We start from the raw sequence: 24,393 nt of genomic DNA, 5'->3' as shown, positions 1-24,393 counted from the left end.
CTTGCTGCCATCCAGCCTAGATATTCACGAGCAACATGTCAATGTGAATCTACACCCACGTTTATGTGGTTTTTATTTTTCCACAGAGGTCTCATCGCCAGCAGTTTCACAGAAACCCACTATCTGCAAGATGGCACGGACATCTCTCTCATCCGAAATTACACAGTAAGTCCTGCTTGGACCGCCATGATATTATGCGATCAGATCTGTGCTTAAACTCTGTAGTTGTTTTATCCTCACCGAAGTCACATGCCCAGATCCTTCCATTAGAACCCCAGAAGAGCTTGGGCATCGCTTACTGTTTGGCCATTCCATTGTAACTCCAGAAAAACTTGACTTTGGCCAGGTATGTGCCAGGGCAGTCCTTGAAGGTACGGCTTTATCGCAGGCTGACATTGAATCCATCTGCTAATAATGATGGGATGCTAAGCCAGGCAAAGCCTTCCTGGAAACCAAGCCCAAATGAGAGTTTATTCAGAAAGCTGTCATCCCCAAGCTGAACTTGGCAGCGTTAAACTTGCAAGACCCTTAAAAATTTTCAAAGGAAAACTGACTCTGCTTAACCTGTCATAAATGTAGCCACCATATCGCTATGATGCTGTGTCTTGGTTATTTGTGGAATGTGACATTTATCGGCTCTTGGCTTTCCTAATATCTGAAGTTTTCTGTGTACCTTAGGGTGTTAATTTTGTTTATTCCTGTAACAAACATCTATTGTGCTCAGCCCCAGAGCTGAATGTGGGCATTAAAGAGAGTTGTTGCCCTCTGAAGGCTGATGGTTACTTGTTCTAAAGAGCTATGGGTGTTTGTTTGAAAAAGAATAATTTTAGGGCTCCCTTGGTGGCTCAGATGGTAGAGTCTGCCTGCAATGTAGGAGACGTGGGTTCTATCCCTGGATCGAGACGATCCCCTGGAGGAGGAAATGGCAACCCGCTCCAGTATTCTTGCCTGGAGAATTCCATGGACAGAGGAACCTGGTGAGCTGCAGTCCCTAGGGTCACAGGGTCAGACACGACTGAGTGATTAACACACACACACACATACACTCACACAAACTGAAAGGCTTTCCATCATAGGCAGAAAATTCTTCTTTCTCTGCATTATGCCAACACTTTCCTTTATCATGTGTTTGGCACTTCCAAACTGTTACCTTCAGATTTTCAGGAGTGTACAGAGTGAACTGATGCCCAAAGAAAGCACCTGAAAATCTTGGGTAAAAAATAAGCATATAAGAATTTTTATTAATGCCTGAGCAAGCTTGAGAGAGCCAGATACATCTCTGGGAATGAGGGGAGTTTGGGGGAAATTGGATACAGGTGTATGTGTGGTTAAATCTCTTTGCTGTCCATCTGAAACTATCACAACATTATTAATCAGCTATACTCGAGTGGAAAATAAAAAGTTTTTTAAAAATAAAAGAAATAAACAAAGCAGGGATGTAAGCTCAGAGCACTGGGCTGGTGAACACTGAAGTCAGTATCCCAACAGGCCATTCAGAACCTAGAGAGAAGACCCGATGCTTCAGTGCTTGGGGATTGGAACAAGAGAAGTGGGCATCTGCAATTGAAAGTCAAAGTGTCAGTCCCTCAGTCATGTCGGACTCTTTGCAACCCCATGGACTGTAGCCTGCCATGGCTTTTTTCCAGGCAAGAATACTGGAGGGAGTTGCCATTTCCTCCTCCAGGGCATCTTCCCGACCCAGGGATTGAACTCGTGTCTCCTCTGTCTCCTGCACTGCAAGTGGATTCTTTAGCCACTGAGTCATCAGAGAAGCCATGGAGAATCCCACAAAAGCTAGGCCCCCAGAGAAGTGCTTCCTCTGTGAAAAAAAAGGACTAGGAAAACCCCAGTCCAGAGAAGGGGAAACAAAGAGAATTGTCTCCAGGTGTCCTGGAGTGAACAATGATTTCATAAAAAATAGAGAAAGTGAAAGCCCAGCTAGCCTCATAAAGTGTACATTTGAAATAGGGTGGACTGGTGCCCAAATTTCTAAAACCAGCATAGGGATGGGACTCCTATTCATTGTACTGAACTCAAAAGTGGTCCCAAGTCAGCTGTGTGGGATCCCCTGGGGCCAAGCTGAAGCCAACTGAAAATAGTTCTCTAGGGATATTTCTGTGACCAACCTAGACAGCATATTAAAAAGCAAAGACATTACTTTGCCGACAAAGGTCAGTCTATTCAAAGCTATAGGTTTTTCCAGTAGTCATGTATGGATGTGAGAGTTGGACTATAAACAAAGCTGAGCACCGAAGAACTGATGCTTTTGAACTATGGTGTTGGAGAAAACTCTTGAGAGTCCCTTGAACTGCAAGGAGATCCAACCAGTCAATCCTCAAGGAAATCAGTCCTGAATATTCATTAGAAGGACTGATACTAAAGTTGAAATTCCAATACTTTGGCCACCTGATGCGAAGAACTGACTCATTAGAAAAGACCCTGATGCTGGGAAAGATTGAAGGTGGGAGAAGGGGATGACAGAGGATGGGATGGTTGGATGACATCATCGACTCAGTGGACATGCGTTTGAGCAAGCTCCGAGAGTTGGTGATGGACAGGGAGGCCTGGCGTGCTGCAGTCCATGGGATCATAAAGAGTTGGACATGACTGAGCAACTGAACTGAACCAAGGGATATTTCTACAGCCAGATTACATAAGGTTCCCATGTCAAAAACAAAAAGGAAGAAGATTATTAAAGATAACCCAAAGTCAAAATGACAGGACCCACAATTAGCAAAATCCAGGGTAAATGACAAGGGAAAGGAGAGAATTAGCACCTTCAGGAATGCGAGATGATAGAAAAGTTGGAGAAAAGTCTGAAATATTTTAAAGAGAACAGAACAGGTCCAATAAAAATTCCAGAGTGAAAACACGGGGTGGGGGAAGAAAACTAAAGATGCACCAGCAATGCGCTCCCCCCCTGCTTAAGATGGGTAATTGGTTTCTCAGTGGCATCCTGAAGGAGCAGTTGTTGGCTTTAGAAGGCAGGGGGCACAGTGAACAGAGGTTTGTCCCTGTTGAGTTTGTGGTGGGGTGGTCAAGTGAAAGTGTTCGGTGGGGAGATAGGTGTGTGAGCCTGGAATCCAAGACAAGGATGGGGACCGCACAAGAAGAGGGCCCATCTCAGATATAAGTAATTTCTGGTGCACCAACTTCACGTGGGGGCGCAGATGGCAACCCACTCCGGTATTCTTGCCTGGAAAATTCCAGGGACAGAGGAGCCTGGTGGCTACGGTCCATGGGGTCACAAAGAGTCGGACACAGTTGAGCAATGGAGCGTGCACAAGCATGCATTCACCTGACTTTCTTTGTCTCTCTTTCTCTCTTTTTGTCTCCTAAGACGATGTCATTTAAAATATGCTTTTAGAGTTAACATGAAGATTTTCCTTACAGAGTAAATTGTTGTTCCAAATAGAAGCAGAAAAATAGAGATTCTAGAAATACTTGACAATAGGCTGCTGCTGCTGCTAAGTCGCTTCAGTTATGTCCAACTCTGTGCGACCCCATAGACGGAAGCCCACCAGGCTCCCCCATCCCTGGGATTCTCCAGGCAAGAACACTGGAGTGGGATGCCATTTCCTTCTCCAATGCATGAAAGTGAAAAGTGAAAGTGAAGTCGCTCAGTTGTCTCCAACTCTTAGCGACCCCTTGGACTGCAGCCCACCAGGCTCCTCCGTCCATGGGATTTTCCAGGCAAGAGTACTGGAGTGGGGTGCCATTGCCTTCTCCAGACAATAGGCTAGAGTGCTCCAAATCTCACTGGTAGATGATGGTGAAAGTGCTGGTCAAATACAGACCATCCTCCGGCTGTAAGATATGCTTCCAAGGTAATTTTCATATTTTATTGTTTTGTATCTCCGGCTCTGGACTCAATCCCTATTCTCAGGCATTTTTTGGTCTTTTTATCTCTTTTGGGGAAAAATATGATAAGAGAGAAGAAGAAATAGGGGACTTGATAAACAAGGGTCCATCCACCGCCGGGGTGTATGGAACTTGGCTTGCTGATGACTGTAAATCCAGGCATCTCAGAAAGCACCCTGGACCGAAGGTGCTGGAATATAGATAGCAGTTGTCTTTGTCTGGTGGAGACTCTGTAGTTTTCTATTTGCTGTGACTGTTGTGTATAGTGGGTGGGGAAAGGGAGTTCCTTTCTCCTCCTCCTCGTCTTTTCACAAGGTAACTGTGCAGACAGGCAAACACCTCCCCCCTGCATTTAATCCCTCACTTTTCCGCATGGAAGCATCTTCTCAGGGCAAGGAGGGAAGGAGCGGGCAGGCCCTGGCAACCTCTGGTCCCTGCTGACGGGGCGAGGGTAGGGTCCTTGGAATGGCCAGGAGGCCAGCCTTACTGTCTTCCCTCAGCTAAGGGTGGGTAATCCTGCCCATCCCTCTGAGGAATATTCCAAGCAATGGTCTTCTGCAGCCCCAGCCTCCCCAAGATGGGTCCCCCCAGTCTTGGCTAGCAAGAACAGGTAGGGAGATGAGGGGAGATGAGGCTTTAGAGATAGAAGGAAGGCTGACTTCTACCCTGACCTAAGTTGTGTCCTTTGATGGAATGCAGCAGAAACCACCCTTTCAGAGGTAGGCAGCCTCATAGTGTGGTACACAAGTGGTAAAGATTCCGCCTTCCAATGCAAGAGATGCAGGTTCAATCCCTCGGTCAGGAAGATCCCCTGGAGAAGGAAATGGCGACCCACTCCAGTATTCTTGCCTGGAGAATCCCATGGACAGAGGTGCCTGATGAGCTAGAGTCCATGGGGTCTCAAAGAGTTGGACACAACTGAGCATACACACACACACACTCACACACATACACACGCACACACCCATGCACACACACACTCACGCACACACCCGTGCACACACACGCAAATTCATAGTGTATTTTGATCTGCAGTGGACTCTTTGAATCTGTATACAATAGAAGAAGCAGCTGGAGGCTGGGTGAAATGGCACATCCAAACCTCCAGAAACAATAAGCATATGTTGCTTTTATAATTACAAAAACAATGGCTTTTCCCTTTGTCCAACAGCTGCCTTCCCCCACTTATTGGAGTACTGTTCTGAGCTGTCAGCCACGTTGCTGTAAAAATGAGTGAACTGTTTCATTTACTTAAAGAAAACCCACAGCCCTCGACAGCCTGTCCTTCCAGCAGAAACCCTTTCAGGGAGCTCATAGGCTACTATTGTCTTTCGTGGGGAGGGGGAGAGAGAGGGATGCAGTTTTGGGGATTTTGTTTCTATTGAATCAGGCTGGAAAACAAGAAGAAAAATGCTGACTCACCCCACTTTCCCCCCAAGTCAGCACACAGAGAATTTCACTAAATTTAAAATTACATATAAAATAAGAACCACTTTTTGGCTGGCAGCTTTCTTTCTTAAATTTAATCTCTCAACAATCAGTATAAGCTGGTTGACAGGCAGACTAGTGGCTGATTTTAATTTTGGAATTGGTTCCTTGTCTTTTCTCTCTGCTGTTCAGACAGGACAAAATATCTGTGGCTCAAGCCTTTGCTGGCCATATCTAAGGAAAGATTGTGTCCTACATTATCTCTTTTAATAAAGCCTGTGGGAGACAATGCACGTGACATTTATGCTGTTTACACCCCAGAAGTCAGCTCTGGGGAAGGCCAGAATGGGCCTCCAGAAAGTCTCCTACATGTTGTCAGCACTTTGGTCCAAACACATCCTTCTGTTCTGTGCGTGTTAACAAAGCACCTTCCCGGTGCCAGGCCCCATGACTGCCACAAAGAATAAAAACAGACAAGAAGACCCACACGGGGCTAGAGGATGGACACTGACATAATTCCAAGAATCATGGACTGAATTAATAAAATCTGTGCTGAGTGCACTTAAGGTCAGGCTAAGGGGCTTAATCTAGTCTAAGGAATCATGAAAGGCTTCATGGAAGAAGGGACATGTCAACCAAGATCTGAAGGTTGAGGAAGCATGATCCAGGGGATAGGGAAGGGAAGTACATTCCTGGCTGATGCCAAGTTTTACCTGGAGATGGGGAATTGCCTGCAGTTTGACAGGGGCCACAATAGGTAAGACTTCAAGGCCGAGGGGACAGTCTAGTTGTCATAGAGGAAGATGGGGAAGCTATTAAAAGGTGTCAACCCAGGGGTTGTCATAACCAGGGATAGGTTTTGGAAGACGCCACTAGCTGCAGTGTGAAGGTCATCAGAAGGGCAGGAGCAGAGATTTGGCAAGGTCAGACAGCTGGCTCTCATGGATGAGCCCAGAGCCAGGGTAAGAGGAGATGGCTGCTGAGGTCAGGGGCATGAAGATGGGGAGAAGGAAAAAGATCTGAGCTTCTGCACCTGAGCAATACTCAGAAGGGCTCCTTTTGTTATATATGTTTCTCATGGGAAAAGTCTATGAAACCACTTGCTATACAAGACGTCCAAAGGGGACCATCAGTGTTAACTGAGGTGGAACCATCAGACAGGCATGAAATCCCGTATTTTGATCCAAAGTATTGTTTGAGTGACATCCATTCACTTCCGTGGCAAATGTTTCCCATCAAAAGGAGTAGAATCTTCCACCATTGGCTTGGAAATGGGTATGAGGGAGTCAGCCACTTTTCATCTCAGCCAGAGACCATCTGAAGAGGGAGAAAGATGATTCTGGGGGTAGGAGGAAAGACAGAGACCATTTCCATCTCATAAGCAAATGAGCTAGGCTCGTCATCAAATTCTTTAAAAAATGCTTTAAAATGGAATGTGTTTCCCTACCATGTGTGTACACATCTAATTCATCAGCTCGTCCAGGCTTGCCTGTGTCTCCAAGGTTGCTGTGTCCTCTCGCTGACTTAGGCCCTAGGCGCCCCCCGCTCCCCTCAGGTCCTCACCATGTCCCGTGGTGATCTCCACCTTCTCAGCGTCTTATCCCCCCTCCCTGGTCCACTGACACCGCAGCAGCTGCAGCCCAGCTCCTCACTTCTCAACTGGAAGATGCTCTGGCCACCTGAAATTTCTCCCTGCTTTTCATCTCTCCTACATGTCTTCCAGCCACCACTGCTGCCTACATGAGCCCTCTAGAACATCCTTCTATTTATGCCATCCCCTGTTTCACTCGTATTTTCATCCTTCCAGATCATCGATAGCTTCCTTGATGCCTCCCCGGTCCTCAAGTCCAAAGTTCTGAGACCAGTCTTCCCATGGGAATCCCATGATGGTGACATGCCCTACCTTTTCATACATGAATTTGCTCATTCATTCACACACACACTCACTCAATAACAAGTGTTCTTGAGTGCCCACAGTGCCATGGACTAAGCACCAACACTATGCCAGGCATTGTGCCAAGGGCTTCATATGTCCTTGGTTGTTTGACACTCCCAATATGTTATTCTTATACCCAGCTGAATAATCTGAGACACAGAGGGCTTCAGTGGGTAGACCAAGCCCCTAGCTAGTAAGGATTCAAATTCACACAGCCTGAGTCTAGGATCTGAGCTCCTAACCACTATGATGCAAACACAGGGGTCTGTCGTATCTCCCTGGCTGTGGTGCTTCTGTCATGGAATTCAGTCTATAAAACTAGCGAGGCAGCTTCAGGAACGGGCTGGTGTTTGCTGTGAAGAGAGAGACCTGGCACATGGATCTGAGGGAGGGGAGAGGATGCTCTGCTTGCCTGCTGTCCTGGGATACGGAGAGGGGCCAGGAGCCCTCTGGGAATTTGCTGAGCGCCTTGCTCTGAAGCCCACGGGAACTGAAGAAGGCCCAGTGCCCCACAGCACTGTGTAGGAGGGAGGGAACATGGTCCCCGTCCTTGAGCAACATGCCATCTGACAGGTGATACGATGAATCCGTGACAAAAATGCTTTAGGAGCCAGGCAGTGGCAGACCAAATCCGTGTGGAATGTGCAGTGCATCCCCATGGGCGCCCCAGGTGTGCTGACTCTCCTTCTCTAAAGGTATCAGGAGAGGAGGATTTGGGACAGCCTTCAGTCTGCAAGCAGTGGGTATAGGGGTTGGGATTGCAGGCAGGGAGGCAGGCTGCCCGGCTGAAATCTCAGCCCGAGCTTTGAACCAGCCAGGAATGTGAGCATGAACCAGATACAAGCCAGGCTTCCAGAGGAGAGAGCCCGTGGTAGCCACTGCTCCGCTTTGATGATGGATTCACAGCCTCTCTTAACCCCCCCGGACCATCTATTCTTCCGAGGTCCTTCAGGTATCAGGATGATGGAAGGAGAAAGGGAGCTGTGGGCAAGAAAGGGGTCCACGAGCTGTGTCTGGAGCTGGCTCTGCAGTAGTGTGTCTGCCTGAGGGGGCCACTGGCCTCAGCTCCTCTGTGCCGTCTCCTGCCACGCCCCTCCGACTCCTGTTCATCCATCCACACAAAGTTCTGCATGACTGCCAAGAAGGTTGGGAGCTGGGAGTTAGGAGCTAGTGCGGGAGTGTGAGAAAATCACACCCTCTGCTTTCTCAGGGGTCAGCTTCTCCTGCACGTGTTCATTCATTCATTCAGCAAAATGACGCTGAGCCCCCGGGGTCCAGCACAGAGGGAACTAGGCTGGCAGAACCCAGCGCTTAGAGCATAATGGGTTTAAGTACATGTTGTCATATCCCAGTTCGGTGACAGTGACACACATTTCACAGATTGATTTGATCCCTAAGACCGTGGGCAGCAAGTGTCGATCCCATTTCACAAATTAGAAATGGAGGCGGCGTCTCAAACCATAAGACTTCCGACTCCAGGTCGATTCAGCGTTCTCACTATTGCCAACTCACTGTTTCCAGTCTGAGTTTGCAGGGTGGTCTCAAAGATTGTGAACACAATTTTGTAAGCTGCATCCTCTAGTGCTGAATTCCAGCACCACACAGTAATGTGATGGCCCCTGAGGCTGGTCCTTCCTAGTCTTTTAAATGGACATGGTACTGGCTAGAGTTGGGGGTAGAGATGGTTTAGAGCTGGGAGCAGCGATTATTATATCTGAGGGCAGAGATGGTTAAAGATGGGGCAGACATGGTCCAGAGAGCATGGGTGTGCTGACTTCTCAATAAACTGTCCAATACACTCTCAGGGGAAGGCATGCATGCTAAGTCACTTCAGTTGTGTCCGACTCTTTGGGACACCATGGACTGTAGCCCGCCAGGCTCCTCTGTCTAAGGAATTCTCCAGGCAAGAACACTGGAGCAAGTTGGCATGCCCTCCTCCAGGGACTTCCCCACCCAGGGATCAAACCTGCATGCCTTATGTCTCCTGCATCGGCAGGCGGGTTCTTTACCACTAGCGCCTCCTGGGAATCTCCAAGGGAAGCTTCCAGGGAAAGCATAATATCGCCACGTCAGAAACACACAGGGCTGCAAGGTCACTTTTTCTTTGCTTGAATGCACTATCACCTTGTTTTAGTCTCAAACAAACACTTGGTTTGCGGAGGTCTGAAGGTCTGTACAAGAGAGGAAAGACTGGACCACAGTGGAGCAACCTGTGCACACACAGACACGCCCGTGTGCGTACACACTCACTCACTGTCACAGCCCTCCCATCTGCAGATCTTTCTGAGTTTGGAAATGACTTTACTTTCCTCGGATTCCCTGAGTGATGTGGGGATGAGACTCTGCTGTGCTTGAGAAAGCATTCCATCCAGGTTTTAGGGGATTTTAGGGGATCGGTTTTCTTCATGAGGGCACATGTTCATAGCAGCAAGACATGGAAGGAAGCTGTCTGGCCTGGGGTTGAGAGGCTTGGTTTTTTGTCCGTCTTCTGCTGTGAACCAGCTCTGTGACATGAGACAGTTATTTAACCAGTGAGGGCCTCGGTTTCTGCATCTGTTCAGGGAAGGTCGACCTTTAAGAGCCCGAAGTTCCCTCCCAGCTAGAACACAGTGTGATCCAAACGCCAAATGGAGACAGTTTGTCACATTGCATGGGGCAGGGGAGGCCCTACTCAGTTCCCAAGGAAAAGAATGTTGCAAATAATTTTTGCTCAGCTTGCTGCTTAATGGAATTTGTTTGCTTACAGGTCCTTTTTAATCACAACGTCAGCCCACTTTTGTTAGCAATTTAGCAGATAAAATTCCTTTCTCTCTAGTCTGCTGAAAGTTGGGTAACAGAATTTTTATTTTACTTCCCATACGACATAGAGTTGAGGGCTACTGTTTTCAAGCTCAGGGGTTCTTATTCTTATTCCTCCTCCCCGCTATTATATTTGATTGATAGTATTAAACAGAAGGAGGATTTATTTTACTGGAGGGGGGAATGCATTAGGTTAAGTAATAAGTATATAAAATACATGGTTAGAGGTTTTATAGAGGAAAAGATGTAATTTTGTGGTTATGCATGTTTGGGACTATTTTCTGTGTTATGTTTTGTTGGTAGAAAGAGAATGTATGGGATCAGCAGAACTAGGCCAAGACGACTATGCAAACAGGATGATGTCTTGTTCTTTAGAGACATGAGTGTGATATAAAGAAAGAGACACACAGTTTGACTCTCTGGAGGCAACTGAATGGCAGGTTTGCAGGGGTGATTGTGATCAACTGAACCAGCAGGCCTGGGGACACCTACAAAGCATGACGGGTGCCTCTGTCCCTCATGGGCGTGTCCACATCCAGGTCCAACAGGCTGTGCGTTTGCAAATCTATGAGGCCTGGCTGGTTCCTGCCTCTTGGCATCAGTCCAAGGGAGGCAACCTGGCGCTTGGATGTGGGGACGCACACTCACCTGGAGCCCTTGCTGAGTGGACACTGCTGCCCCGTGTGACGCTGCCGGCACTTTTCCCTCCTCCTGGGCCACTGCCAAAGGGCATAAAGCCCCTCAAAGGAAGAGGAACGGACATCTCCTCCACTCCCCAGAGCCGAATTCCCCAACCAAGTATGTGTCACCTAGTGTGATGAGTCTGTCTTTCTGGTTGGTCAATTTATCTGTATGATGACTTACTGTTGTTTAGTTGCTAAGCCATGTCTGACTCTTCGGAACCCATGGACCATAGCCCACCAGGCTCCTCTGTCCATGGGATGTCCCAGGCAAGAATACTGGAGTGGGTGTTTCCTTTTCCAGGGAAATCTTCCCGAACCCAGGTCTCCTGCATTGACAGGCGGGTTCTTTACCAACATGCCACCAGGGAAGCCCTGTATGATGACTTACTACCTTATAAATATGTAATCACATTTACTTAAACATTTAGTTAATCACGTTTTAAAAAAAGAAATTCATGAGATTGTAATTGTCATGGAGGATCTGGAATTTGGAGTTCTAGTAAAAGTCAACAGTGAGAGACGGACTTGCTAGTCAACTGTCTGAAGGTGAACAGAAAGTCGTGTTAGAGCTAGACATGAGGTGTTAACTCTGGCACTGACCAAGAGTTGGAGTTGTTAAGGGCCAGTGCACAAGAGCTGGGATACACTCCCTCTTGGATAAGCAATGCTTCATCCTCGTTGTTGAACTGGAAATTAATTTTATACTAATTTGTTCTCAGCTCATGCTTTAATGAGCTTATATTTCTGGGTATTTAATTTGAAAGTACATTTGATAAGTAATCTATTAAAAAGTAAATTGAGACTGAGGATAAATGAGTTTGAGATTTCACAGGTCAGTCATTATAGACTATTGTCACCAATTGGGTTTTAATTTTTTAACCAATACTTGATTTCTGATCGCAATATTTCACAGTCCTCTAAAAGGGAGCAAATGATTTCAGGCACAGGACCCTCAAAAAGAGTAGGTGAAAACTGCATGATGCTGGTTCCCCAGACAGCCTAAACTGTAACAGCAGCTGGGTCGCTTCACCTGCTGCGTCGTCTCAGCTCCCACCTGCCTGCTGGGTTCCAAGACTGAGCCCCCAACCCTGTGCAGAGGGGACCACACCCCCTGATGCCCTGGGGCACCGCAATCCAGTGGCACAACCTCCCCATGTTTATAGAATTGTTATGACTCCCAACTCTGCCCAAAGCTAGAGTTACCTGGAGGGGCAGGGGTCCATGGAGCCTTTTAAAACGTACTTGCCATGGAAACTGAAGAGGCAGACTGGCAGCAGGGATCCCCCGTGGGCTGTTTGGATGCCTGTGGCCTGGCTGGATGCAGGGTCCCCCACCACTGGCCTTCGCACACCCCTTCCTGAGCCACGTGCTGGTTGAAAAGGATGCTCTTGCCAGGAGGAGAAGGGCAGTGAGTCTACGTCTGTGCCTGAATCCTCTAGCCAAGCAGATGCAGCCCCTCCCTGAACCGTCCTCCTCCCCCATCACCCATCTTTGTACATATGCTTTCCCTCTGGGTGGTTCCCCCTCCCACCTCTGTCCCTGGACACTAGGCACCCCACTCCTCTACATTGTATGGGGGTCAAAAAGGAGCCCCCCAAAGCTTTCATTGTTTGCAGTAGGTTTAATCAACAATATAAAAAATCCAAAATATGCCACAAACTATTAAGCTGATAAGATGGCCCAACAACAATGTCTGCTACAAGATCGACTTTAAAAAATAAAAAAGCTTTCCTTTTCACTAAAATAACCACGCGTAAGATGAAACAGAAAAAAGATCCTATTCGTAATATCAGCAAATCTATACAATACCTAGACATAAACCTAATGAAAACTTCCCAAAGCCATCCCCCCAAAAATCTAAAACTAGACCAAAGGATGCAAAAATGGCTTTATTGTATGAAGAGAAATACCATGTATGTGAATAGAAAATCTTATTATTTGAAAACTACAAATCCTGACTAACCGACCTATACATTCTAAGTAGCCAAGCTGAAAACTCAAAGGATTATTGCAGATCTTAAAATTTGATTCCAAAATTCACCTGAGAGAGGAAATAGGCTATAATAGTGTAGAAACTTTTGAAGAAAAATAGGATCAAAAGAAAACTCAGTCTCAGCAAGATTGCCAAGACAAATTAGGGAAGTAATAGATTTCTAACAAATGGTTCAGGGAACCTGGACACCCACATGCAGAAGAATGAAAATGGACCCCCACTTTAAGCATTTATGAAAATTAATTCAAAGTGAATCAAAGATCTAAATGTAAGAGCTCAACCTGCAGAAGTCTTAAAAATAGGTGTAAGTCTTCATTACCTTAGGTTGGGTAAGGGTCTCTCAGAAATGGGACCTAAAGCATAAGCAAATAAATTAAAAAATAGAGAGTTTGGACCTCATCAAAGTGATCGGCTTTTGTGCTTCAAAATACATCAAGAAAGTGAGAAAGCAACACACAAAGTGGGAGAAAATATTTTCAAATCATGTAAGGTCTCGTGTCCAGGTTATGGAAAGAACTCTTTCAGCTCAACAATGAAGAGACAGAAACGCAGTTAAGACGCAGGGAAAGGATTTGATAGACATTTCTCCAGAGAAGATACACCAATGGCCCATAAGCATAGGAAAGGATGTTTGGGGACCTCCCTGGCAGTCCAGGGGCTAGGACTCCAAGCTCCCAGTACGGGGCGTGCTGGTTCTATCCCTGGTTGGGGAACCAGGATCCCGCATGCCATGCAGCACAGCCAAAAAAGGATGATCAACATCTCAAGTCATTATGAAAAGCAAAACCACAGAGAGATACTACTTCACATACACTAGGACGGGTGTAATCAACAGCGTAGACAATAACATGTGTGGGCAAGGATGTGAAGTTTGCACATTCCTCCCACACACTGAGAATGTAGAATGGTTCAGCTGCTTGGAAAAAAATTTAGCAGTGCTTCGGAATGTTGGGAGTCACCATAAAATCTAGCAATCCCACCTACCCATTTATAACCATATACCTACCACAGTATATACCCAAGAGAACCAAAAAACATGTCCACACAAAATCTTGTAGGCACATGTTCATGGCAGCACTATTCAAAATAGCCAGAAAGTGGAAACAGCCCAAATTCCCATCAAGTGTTGAATGGGAAAACAAAATTTGGTATATCCCTACAACGTCAGTTTAGGCTTCCCAGGTGGCTCAGTGGGAGAAAAAATCCGCCTACCAATGCTGAAGACTTGAGTTCAATCCCTGGGTCAGGAAGATTCCCTGGAGGAGGAAATGGCATCCTACCCTAGGATTCTTGCCTGGGAAATCCCCTGGACAGAGAAGCTTGGCGGGCTACAGTCCGTGGGGTCACAAAGAGTCGGACAGGACTAAGTGCACAATGTCATTTTATTCAGCAATGAAAAGGAATGAAGTACCAATACTCACTTATCGCTACAGCATGAATGGACCTTGATAACATTATGCTAAGTGAAGGAAGTCAAACACAAAAGGCTGCATTATGTACAGTTCCACTTACATGAAATGAACAGAAGAGGCAAATTCATAGAGACAGGAAGTAGTTTAGTGGTTGCTGGGGGTGGGGCGTAATGGAAAGTGACTGCTGATGGGTGTGAGGTTTCTGTGGATGATGAAAATGTTTTGGAATTATAGGTGATGGTGGCACAAGACTGAGAAGGTCCTAATGCCCGTAATAGCATGCTTTTAAAAGGGGGGTTTCATGGTACGTGAAAGGAATCACAATCGAGAGAACTTGCTCTGATATCAAAGTGTTCCTATAGAAAAATAGGAATTAAAGCAGTGTGGTGTCGGCTCAGGAATGGACTGAGAGGGGCCTGCCTCAGTGGACTAGCGCACGGAACAGAGGTGGAGCCAGATACACGTGTGGTTATTCAATACACGAGGGGACTAAGGAAAGGAACGTGGTGGTGAAAGACAGCTGGCCTTTGGTTCATGGGGCAAGTTAGATTTCAACCTCTTACCTACGCAAGAATAAATTCCACTTTAAAGAGCTAATCCTCAGACTATAGAAATAGAAGAAAACAAGAGAGGACATCTGTATAACCTTGAAGAAAGCCATCTAAAGTAATGCCCAAGGTGTATCAATTTGACTTTAGGAGAACTGGAAAGTCTGTACAGCAAAAGACACCGTAAGTCAGGTAAAAAGACGTTTTTCACATAGTAACAGGCAAAGTGTTAGTATCCTGACTATGTACTGGACTTCCAAAATCAACAAGAGAAAGTCCAAAGAACAAAGGTTTTGCAGCACTCCCATCTCCTTCCTCCAACTGCCTGTCAGATGATCCCCAAATTTTGTCCTCGCTTCACTGACAAAGAGATCATCGTGGCCCCTTTCTCACGGTATCATCGGATTTCTCTGGCCACTCAGTCTCCTCCAGCCCCCTTTCTTAGCATAGTCAAGGTGGTCTTTAGAACGTGTCTCTATCAGGCAGGACAACGGGATACCCAGCCCTGCCCTGGAAAACTGAGTCCTGACCGAAGGAGCTGTGTGGTGAGGGTGAAACTCCAGTGCCCACTTCCCCTACCCCTTGGAAGATGCAGCCCACTGCTGGGGACCACATGCCTCTGACTTTTGGATGCCTTCAGTGAGGAGCGCTGAGTGCACTTAGCCAGCCAGCCACTTAATTGGGGCTGCAACGTGACCTTTGTTCAACGATAAAATTAACCTTGATTCCGACAGGTATCTGTCTTCACTAAGGAGGTGTCCATGCTGTGATTTCTTTTTGCAAGTGACATGATTAAAGAAATGGAATCTTGCAGGCCCGTCACCCAGGGATTTTTGCCTTAGAAGACCTTCCTATTTTTCTCTCCTGCTAAGAGAGCTTTTCTGCTCCCAGTTGGGCAATTCGTCCAGGAACCCTCTCTCTCTCCTCACCCCTCCTTCGTCCCATCCCCTTTTCTGTTTTCCTAAGCATAGATTTAGGCCTCACTTTATTGCATCTCACAGTGTGCTTAAATACCCCATACGGTTCCTCGTCTCATTACAAAAGACAATTTACGTGAGTGGAAAATGGCAATGGCCATGTGATTTGTTCAGCTGCTGGACTGTGTCAAACCTTCTGCATCAGGGTTTTCCTGAAGGGTTTCAGAGAGATGAAAATGAAACCAGAATGCGATTAATGACCCTACCGATAATCTCTTAAGCAAATCAGATATTCCTGCCATGGATCCTGGCTGGGTCACATGGGGCTGGCATGAAACATTCAGACTGCTGATTCAGTATCTTATGCCAGAGGGAATTCCGTTGCTGAAAGCCAGGTGGTTGGAGATGGTGGGTTTATGGTGAGTGGGCAGGATGGCATCGAGACTGAACGGCTGTCTCGTCTTTTCAGGGTCACTGTTACTACCATGGGCACGTGCAAGGTTCTTCCGGTTCGACGGTCAGTCTCAGCACTTGTTCTGGTCTCAGGTAAGTGACCTTGATAGTGACAACTCTGCTCTTAGGCACAGCTAAGACCACCCCGCTTCTCGAGTCGCTCTAAAGCACTAACGTGGTAGGTGGGCCTTGCCTCCGCAGGACCCAGGAGTCCTCACGTGACAGCTTGAGAGCCCCATGCCCCCCACCCCGTCAGGACCACCCCTGTCTGCCCCCACCCCGCGCCCCCCGCAGCGTTCCTTCCTTGGCTGCCCCTCTTTCAAGGTCATCCTCAGGCCTGCACCTTGGCTGCGTTTCAGCATCCAAGGATTTGGGGACTGTCTTTTGTCCATGTGGCTCCATGCTAAACAATTCCTGGTGTTAAAAAAATAGGACATTAGGTATCTGCATTTCAACTGCTTGCTTCGTAAAAATGAAAAGGGCCTCTTCTCACTAGGAGACAAGACGAGCGACTGACAGAGCGCAGATGCAGGTGAGCTGAGTACAGGTGTGGCCAAACCAGTGATATTAGCTCACTGGCTTTAAATCACGAAGATGAAGGACTGGGTAGACAGAGCATCCTGAGTAATACTTAAGTAGGACAGGTCCACCCTCTGCGCGTGGCCCTGCTGCTGCCTCTCTGTTCTGCATCCTTCATCCCGGGCCCCCTCGCAAAGGTGCAGGTAACTATCAGGGCCCCACACAGAGGGGTCCATCTTTCGGACCAGCTTCCCCAGAGGGTCTGAGTCTCGGTGGCCCACCTCCTGTCTCTGGCACCTGGAGATCGTTCCCTCCCGGGTACCTGGCACAGACCACAGTTTGGCAGAGGGATCCTGTGAAATACTTGTGGCCAGGGTTTTGGGGAAAGTCGGGGAGCAAGTGTTGCATAGTCTGGGGTCGACCCCCAAGGCCGGGTGGGAAGCCTGACGGAGCTCCCTGCGTGGGGATGGCCCTGCGGAGAATGTCAGCTTCCCATATCTTCGTGCTGGTGCTTCTAAAGCAGCAGACCGTGCGTCAACAGAGAAATTCCGGAGTTATGCAGTCGACTCTGTGATCTTGCGAGGGGAGAATCAGACCGGAGACAAATCTGTATTCGATCAACTGCTCCCTGGCGGAAGAATCAGTTGCGAGGGGGGATACAGACGCAACTGGAGTAGCACCAGCCCGGGAGAGTTTGAGAAAGAAAATAGGGATTAAAAATCAAGTGAAATATGGTGTGACCCAAGAATACATTCAGAGCTAGGAATGTGGAGGAAAAGTCAAGCGTCCTGGGGGACGCATTAATTAGAGCCCGGCAGATTACAGTCCTGCAGAGAAAAAGCAGAGAAGGAACATCCTGCTTTGCTTCAAAAAGGGCTGATCAAAGATGGGCAGGCAGGGAGAGCTCCATCCTGGAAGAGAGAAAAGAGGGAGGAAGCAAACAAGTCATCCTTCTTCATTTGAGTCTCGAAGGGGGACAGATAAGGAGAGAGAAAGGCCTGGAGATCCCAGTAGACAGGGGGATTAAAGAGGAAACAGCTCTTTAATGGAGGGAACGAAGTGCAACGTGGAAAATAGGTCATAACAATGAACGCAGCCATGGGGCTTATCCTTCCTTTGAAAGCACTCCAAGTCAAACGGGAAGTTCAGGCCATAAGTTAATTTTGTACCGTATGGTATGTCTCCCTGAGATGCCCTGCCCTCCTCAGCACGGTTTCAGCGCAGCGTTCCTGGTTCTCCTGGTCTCTCTCGTGTTTGCTCTGGCTTGCTGCGTGCCTCATCCCCGGCTCCCGAGTCCCTAGCCCAGGAGTATCCCCGTGACCAGCGGATGCTCCACAGCACTGTCGGGCACGGGAACCAAACTGTGCTAATGAGGGGGAGAGGATGCTGCCCTCGCCCCCCGAGAGAAGCTCAGCGGCTGTGTTTTGTGATGGTAGGGATGTCCAGCCCTGGCTCGCTCCCACTGGAGCATCCAGACAGCCTTGTCCCCGTGTCCTGATTTGATTCACAAACACCCCCCTGGCCAGAGAGAGCATGAGATCCTGCAGGAAAGCACCTGTCTCTCACATGTCTCCTGTGCTCTCACTCCCCACCTCTCAGTTCCTGCTCAGAAACCTGGTACAAGGAGTCTCGGGGGCTCACATTTTTGGATTAAGCCAATAGTCTTCCCATCCCCTGCAGGCATGATGGTTAGAATTAGGCTTCATTTCGTAAGGAATGACCTTTTTGCTTGAACAGACGTAAGGAAAGCATTCACAAGATAGATGAGGAAGCTGGTACAGCTGTAGACTAGGCATTCATTGTAATGACAGCTGCATTTTTAAGGGGGGTTTACAATACCTGAGCACAAGTATGCACACGCTCACACCTGCACACTCAGGCTTCCACATATGCTCTTGCACACAGACACACACAGATACTCCCAGGCAGGCTAAGGCTATGTCAGACTTCACCCTTTGCCATCATCACGATTCCTGCTTTCAGGAGGGTGGCGTGGGCGGTGGTGCCTCTGCTTTCCAGAGCAGCTGAGGCTGGGTCACCAGGAGCTTGGTCCCGATGCTGCAGCTCGGGGCTGCAGACGCTCACGTCGAAGGATGCTGTCGCTCCCTTCCGGGTCACTGCTGCCTCGGGAGAGAGGCGTCTCGTGCACCGACAGAGCCTCAGCACATTCTCGCGTGATGCCCACTAAGCCGTGGGCAGGTAACACATGCCTCAGATTACGGATGAGAGAGCAAAGCCTGGGAAAGTGGTTTACCCAGAGGCCCTCAGCAGTCACAGGCGAAGCTCCATCTCAGACCCCAATCTGGCTGACTCCGACTCCTCTTAGACTTTTTTCTGCACTTAGCCGTTTTGCACAATTTGGATCCAACCTTCTTCTTCAGCCCCATCGTCCTCTACCCCGAGGAAGCCCCCCTATTCCAGCTGCACTGATTTCTAGCTGTTCCCAGAACATGTTCACACGTGTCTCACTGACTTTACCCTAGCTGTGCCTCAGCCTGGGATGCACTCCTCTCCCCACCTCTCAGTGGCTTTGGGAGGTTCACCCTCCCACCAGGGCCCAAAACAAATGATGCCTCCTCCAGGAAGCCCACCTGGACCTCCTAGACATCTCCTGCCATGCAACTCAACCCTATCTAGCCTGTACTATCATAAACAGCCCTTGCTTGCATAGGACACTTCCTGTTGCATAGTAGGCACTTCACAGATATTTGTTTATATCCCCACTCATCCTGCCTTGGCTCACTTACTGTCCGTCGCCAAACCCTGTGCTTTCCCTCTTCTGTTGTAAGGACCTTCGCGAACTGTCTGACAAGCTCTTTTTAGTTGTTGTCCAGTCACTCAGTCGTGTCTGACTCTTTGCAACCCCATGGACTGCAGCACACCAGGGTACCCTGTGCTTCACCATCTCCTGGAGTTTGCTCAAACTTATGTCCATTGAGTCAGTGATGCCATCCAACCATCTCACCCCGTGTCGTCCCGTTCTCCTCCTGCCCTCAATCTTTCCCGGCATCAGGGTCTTTTCTAATGAGTCGGCTCTTCGCATCAGGTGGCCAGAGTATTGGAGCTTTAGCGTCAGCATCAGTCCTTCCAATGAATATTCAGGACTGATTTCCTTTAGGACTGACTGGTTTGATCTCCTTGCAGTCCAAGGGACTCTCAAGAGTCTTCTCCAGCACCACAGTTCAAAAGCATCAATTTTTTGGTACTCAGACTTCTTTACGGTCCAACTCTCACATCCATACATGACTAGTGGAAAAACCATAGCTTTGACTATACAATAGGCTGTCACACGTCTTAGATGTGGGAGGCAGCATGAGATGTTTTCAAAAATTCAATTAAATAAAAATACTCAGGTGTGAGCTTATTTGGTAATTGAATAAGTATATGCATTGCTGTGTTCCTTTAATGTTTTATATGTATTTTAATTATGTAATATAAAGTTTACTGCACTAAATTTTATATAATGAAATTGAACATAACACAAAATGCAGGAATACTTCTTGCCTCCCAACTACTATTGAAAAATATCCAATCAACTTATTTTTCAAAGGACGGAGTTGACTAGTGCTATGGTCCATGGAATCAGAAATAACCATTATAATGAAAGTAACCACTTGCAATTTAGTGATCAGGGCAAACAGAACCATCACTTTTTTCAAAAGAAAGAAAGAAGTTCTGCTTCAATGCAGTGTTATTATTTATAATTTAACAAACAGTTGAATTGATCCCTTTGAAGAAGTCGACCAGAAATCTCAGTTGAGAAAGTGAACAAAGGATCTTAGGAGGAAAACAAGATGGAGGGAGCAAGACTGGAGCTGGGAAATAAGGCCCAGCCCTCCTGCAGGACCAGCCTTCGCCAAGGGGTGAAGGGTCGCTGTGGGGTGAAGACGCTATGGGATCGCTGGCCTCCCTGGCAACGCGCAGCTGGACTTGAGTGTTGCCGATACAGGTGAATGTGGGTTCTCCAGTCTCACAGCTCACCCTAGATGACCCAGGGCACAGTGGTCTAAGGGGCTGAAAAGTCAGACCCCTGAAGATGGCCCTGCCCGTGCTGTCCTGTCTGCTAGAAAGGCAGGGCCCTGGGCCCACCCTGGTACTGCCCAGAACCTGGCACGTTGCTCAGTAAATGCTGGTGGAGTCAATATGCTGTCTCCAGGCCATCAGGTGGGCAGTGAAATTTAATCCTAGCCAGTCCAATGTTTAAAAAAAAATCTTTCAAGTGTAGTAGATCATATTAAGAAAGAAATTAGCTTCGAGTTTGACCTTGACCTCTGTTCTGTGACCTTCTGCTCCTGTAGCTCCTGTCCGTCTGGGCTACCCTGGCCCTCCTCCACCCCACAGGCTACACCATCTCTGCCCAGGGCTCTTCCACTCCCTTCACCTTCTTCCCATGGAGACACTCATTCCATCATCCTTTGTAAACATCCGTGGGGGGCCACAGCTGGGCTCGGAGCCCATCCACACCATCTTCAAGGCTGCTCCGGTCCCCACCCTGCAGGACCACCAAGGTCAAGTCTCAGTTCTCCCAGGCCCCGATCTCATTCAAAGCGCAGAAGGTCCAAATCCCAATTCCTCCATCCCCAGATGAACTCTTTTCCATTACAGGTCCAGCCCATCCCAGGCTCCTAAGCGTGGTGCCTAGGGGTCTCTGATTACCTCCCGCAGGCCCCCAGCCCCTTTCTGCCTCCCCCGCACCCCGCTTACAGCATCTCCCCATCCCCATTTCCCCATCGCCAACCCCAAGCAGCCCTCCCGCCCAGGTTTTTAAATTGCCTTCCACCCACACTTCCTGCCTCCACCCTTCCCTTCGCGACCATCTTGCACATTCCAGAAGGTCGTGTTTCAAAAACACTGCTTGATCATCTAAGTCCCGCCACCCTCTGCACTCCAAACCACACAGCTCCATAAGCTCTACACATCAGCGCCTCTTATTCACTCCCATGCTTGTTGAACAGTGTTTCCATGGGCGTTTATCCATCACCTCCTCACATGCCACCCTGCCCAGCCAAACATCATTTTAATGTAACAAAGCAAGGGCCACGAAGTGGGTTACACAGAACCACAGGAGATGCTCAGCAGAGGGGCCCAGGGAACCTTGCAGGAAGGGATGGCAGGCGTGGACCTCACAGGTTATGGGGCAGCCTGGAAGCCTCTGCCCGAGCGCTGCCCGGGATGGTGGAAGCCTCTGGTGGGGGATGTAGCCCTAAGGCAGCTGGCATCCTGCAGGCCAGAGCATGGAGGTCACCAGCAGTTACAAGACAAGGAGCCAGGGGATTTCATCGAGGCCGGGATGGAGGCGGGGAAGGCAGAGGAAGAGGGGCCAGCAGGAGCCAGGTCCTGGGGGGTGGGGGTTGGAGGTGCCTGAAGAGTCGGCATCGTCATCTGCGGGAAGTGTGTGCGGCACAGGAAGTGATGTGGCCACAGGGGCAGCCCACGGGCTACAGCCAAGGTCAGTGCCTTGCCGGTGGCTGACCGCTGTCTGGGTCCTGTGCCCGCCCCCCTTCTGCGGCCCCTGCTGTCCATCCACATGTGTCGCTCTCAGCCACCGCATTCTGAGCGCCCTTGGACCTTTGTTTCACCTGCAGTCCTGCTCCTTAAACCCCTCACCTGTTTCCCCAACTTCCCCACATCTCCAGGTGCCCCCAGAACTCCCTTCAAGGCCCCCTGTTTCCCACGGGCTGACTGCCGGCCTGTGGGCAGCTCTGAGTTCTCTGGCATTTTGCACTTGGAAGTCAGTGGTGCCCACCCTGGCACAAGCCCTCGATGACCCAGGAGAGGGGCTGACCATCCAGAGTGGCCGAGAACAGGGCAGCAGGCTGGGGAGCCAGGTCTGACCATGAGCCGTGTTGGTTTCCTAGGCCTGCCTTAACACAGGACCACACATTGGGGGGCTTAAAGTACCAGCAGGGTCTCCTCTCATGGTTTCCGGAAGCCAGAAGTCTGAATCAAGGTGCTGGCAGGGTTAGCTCTTTCTGCAGGTTCTGTGGGAGAATCCATCCATGCCTGGCTCCTGGCCATCCTCAGCATTCCTGGGCTTGTGGCCGCATCTCTGCCATCTCTGCCTCTGTCCACGTGACCTTCATCCCTGGGTCCCTTTGCTTCTCCTTTTTCCATCTCTTTACGAGGACACACATCACTGAATTTAGGTTCTACCCTAAGTCCAGAATAATCTCATCTTGCAACTGAAAGTGAAGTCGCTCAGTCGTGTCCAACTCTTTGCGACCCCATGGACTATAGCCTACCAGGCTCCTCCGTCCATGGGATTTTCCAGGCCAGAGTACTGGAGTGGGTTGCCATTTCCTTCTCTAGGGTATTTTCCAATCCAGGGATTGAACCCAGGTCTCTAGCATTGCAGGCAGACACTTTACCATCTGAACCACCAGGGAAGAGTCCAGAATAATCTCATCTTGAGATCCTGAAATTAATCACATTTGCAAAATTCAAGAGCCTGGTGCATGGAGGCGGCGGGTAATGAGCAATGACTGCCAATGGCACAGGTTTTGCTTCGAGGGTGATGAGAGTGTTCAGAGGTAGACGGGGATGCTGTATGTACGACTCAGTGAATATACTAAAACCCATGGAATTGCATGCTTTACAAGAGGAAGCTTAATGGTTGGTGAATTCGTTCACAATAGAGCCATTATTTTTAAAAGGAGCCTGGCCCGGGGTAGCCATCAATCATAGCTGCTATTTTTATTATCGATGTGCCAGCAAGAGCTATTCTTAAAATCCTTTATGACGGTTTGTTTTACCTCTTTGGTCGTGTCTCCCAAACCTGGCTATGAATTACATTTGAAACAGGAACCACAGGTGAGACATCTTTATGGATACCACGGGAGACGGCCCGGCATTTTGCACACAGTAGGGGATAATGAGTATTTGTTTTGATTGCACATGAGTATTTCACGTGGAAATTATTTATTGAAATTAAGCCCAGGGACTTCCCTGGGAGTCCAGTGGTTAAGACTCTGTACTTCCTATGCAGGGGGCACGGTTCGATCCCAGGTCGGGGAACAAAAATTCCCACATGCCTTGTGGCACAACCAAAAAAGTTTTTTTTTTAATGCTTGATGATACTAACGGGTTTGCTAATATCACTGCTGCTATCCCTATGTTTCAAACACAAATGGGGTGGGATATTATTTTTACCCATGAGCTCCTCCCATAAAGAAACTGAAATTGAATTTCATGCCAACTCATGATTGACAGCACATTATGTGTGCGCAAATTGCGTGCTTAGTTGTATCTGACTCTTTGCTACCCCACGCACTGCAGCCCACCAGGCTCCTCTGTCCAGGGGGTTTCCCAGGCAAGAGTACTGGAGTGGCTTTCCATGTCCTCCTCCAGAGGACTTCCCGACCTAGAGATCGAACCTGCATTCCTTGTGTCTCCTACATCGGCAGGCAGATTCTTTACCTCTGAGCCCCCTGGGAAGTCCTGGCAGCACAGTGTTGAGCCTAAAAGTTTTTTTCCAAGAAAATTCAGTTAGCAGTTGAACATGGAAGAAGCCAGGTTAATTCATATTTTTGAATCATCGTCTTAATCCATGTGCCCCTCCCTGTTTGCCTGGGAGTGGTATGAAAAATCATAATAAGAACAGCACCATTAAGCTGTGTTACTTGCCTGATGCACCATTGCTTTGGAGATTAAAAACTGAATTTTAAGAAGAACAAAACTTATCTTGAGGAAGTATAGGTCCCCTGAGTTATCACTTTGAAAGCTAACAGAATCAACTAAAAATTTTAATAGATTTCTCTTTGTTTCCACTGAAAGAAAAACAGTAGGATTCTACCATTTAAAATAAGGCTGGCTGTTTTCAGAGCAGTAGCTCCACTTCTCTGGCC

The 24,393-nt window shown here is 48.2% G+C and overlaps 1 protein-coding gene across 1 annotated transcript in view; it reads left to right on the top strand.

The window, feature by feature from the left end:
• The window catches only part of ADAM12 (ADAM metallopeptidase domain 12), a 388,630-nt gene that overhangs the window by 246,853 nt on the left and 117,384 nt on the right, over positions 1-24,393 (top strand). Inside the window, exons 4-5 of the mRNA XM_070470396.1 lie at positions 87-165; positions 16,047-16,123. Of these exons, the coding sequence (XP_070326497.1) occupies positions 87-165; positions 16,047-16,123 (156 nt within the window). The remainder of the gene's footprint in view (positions 1-86; positions 166-16,046; positions 16,124-24,393) is intronic.

This window comes from Odocoileus virginianus, chromosome 7 (assembly GCF_023699985.2).
Source record: "Odocoileus virginianus isolate 20LAN1187 ecotype Illinois chromosome 7, Ovbor_1.2, whole genome shotgun sequence".
NCBI classification, from domain to species: Eukaryota; Metazoa; Chordata; class Mammalia; order Artiodactyla; family Cervidae; genus Odocoileus; species Odocoileus virginianus.
The sequence above is the reverse complement of the archived record's forward strand: the minus strand, read 5'-3'. Positions and strand labels throughout refer to the sequence as shown.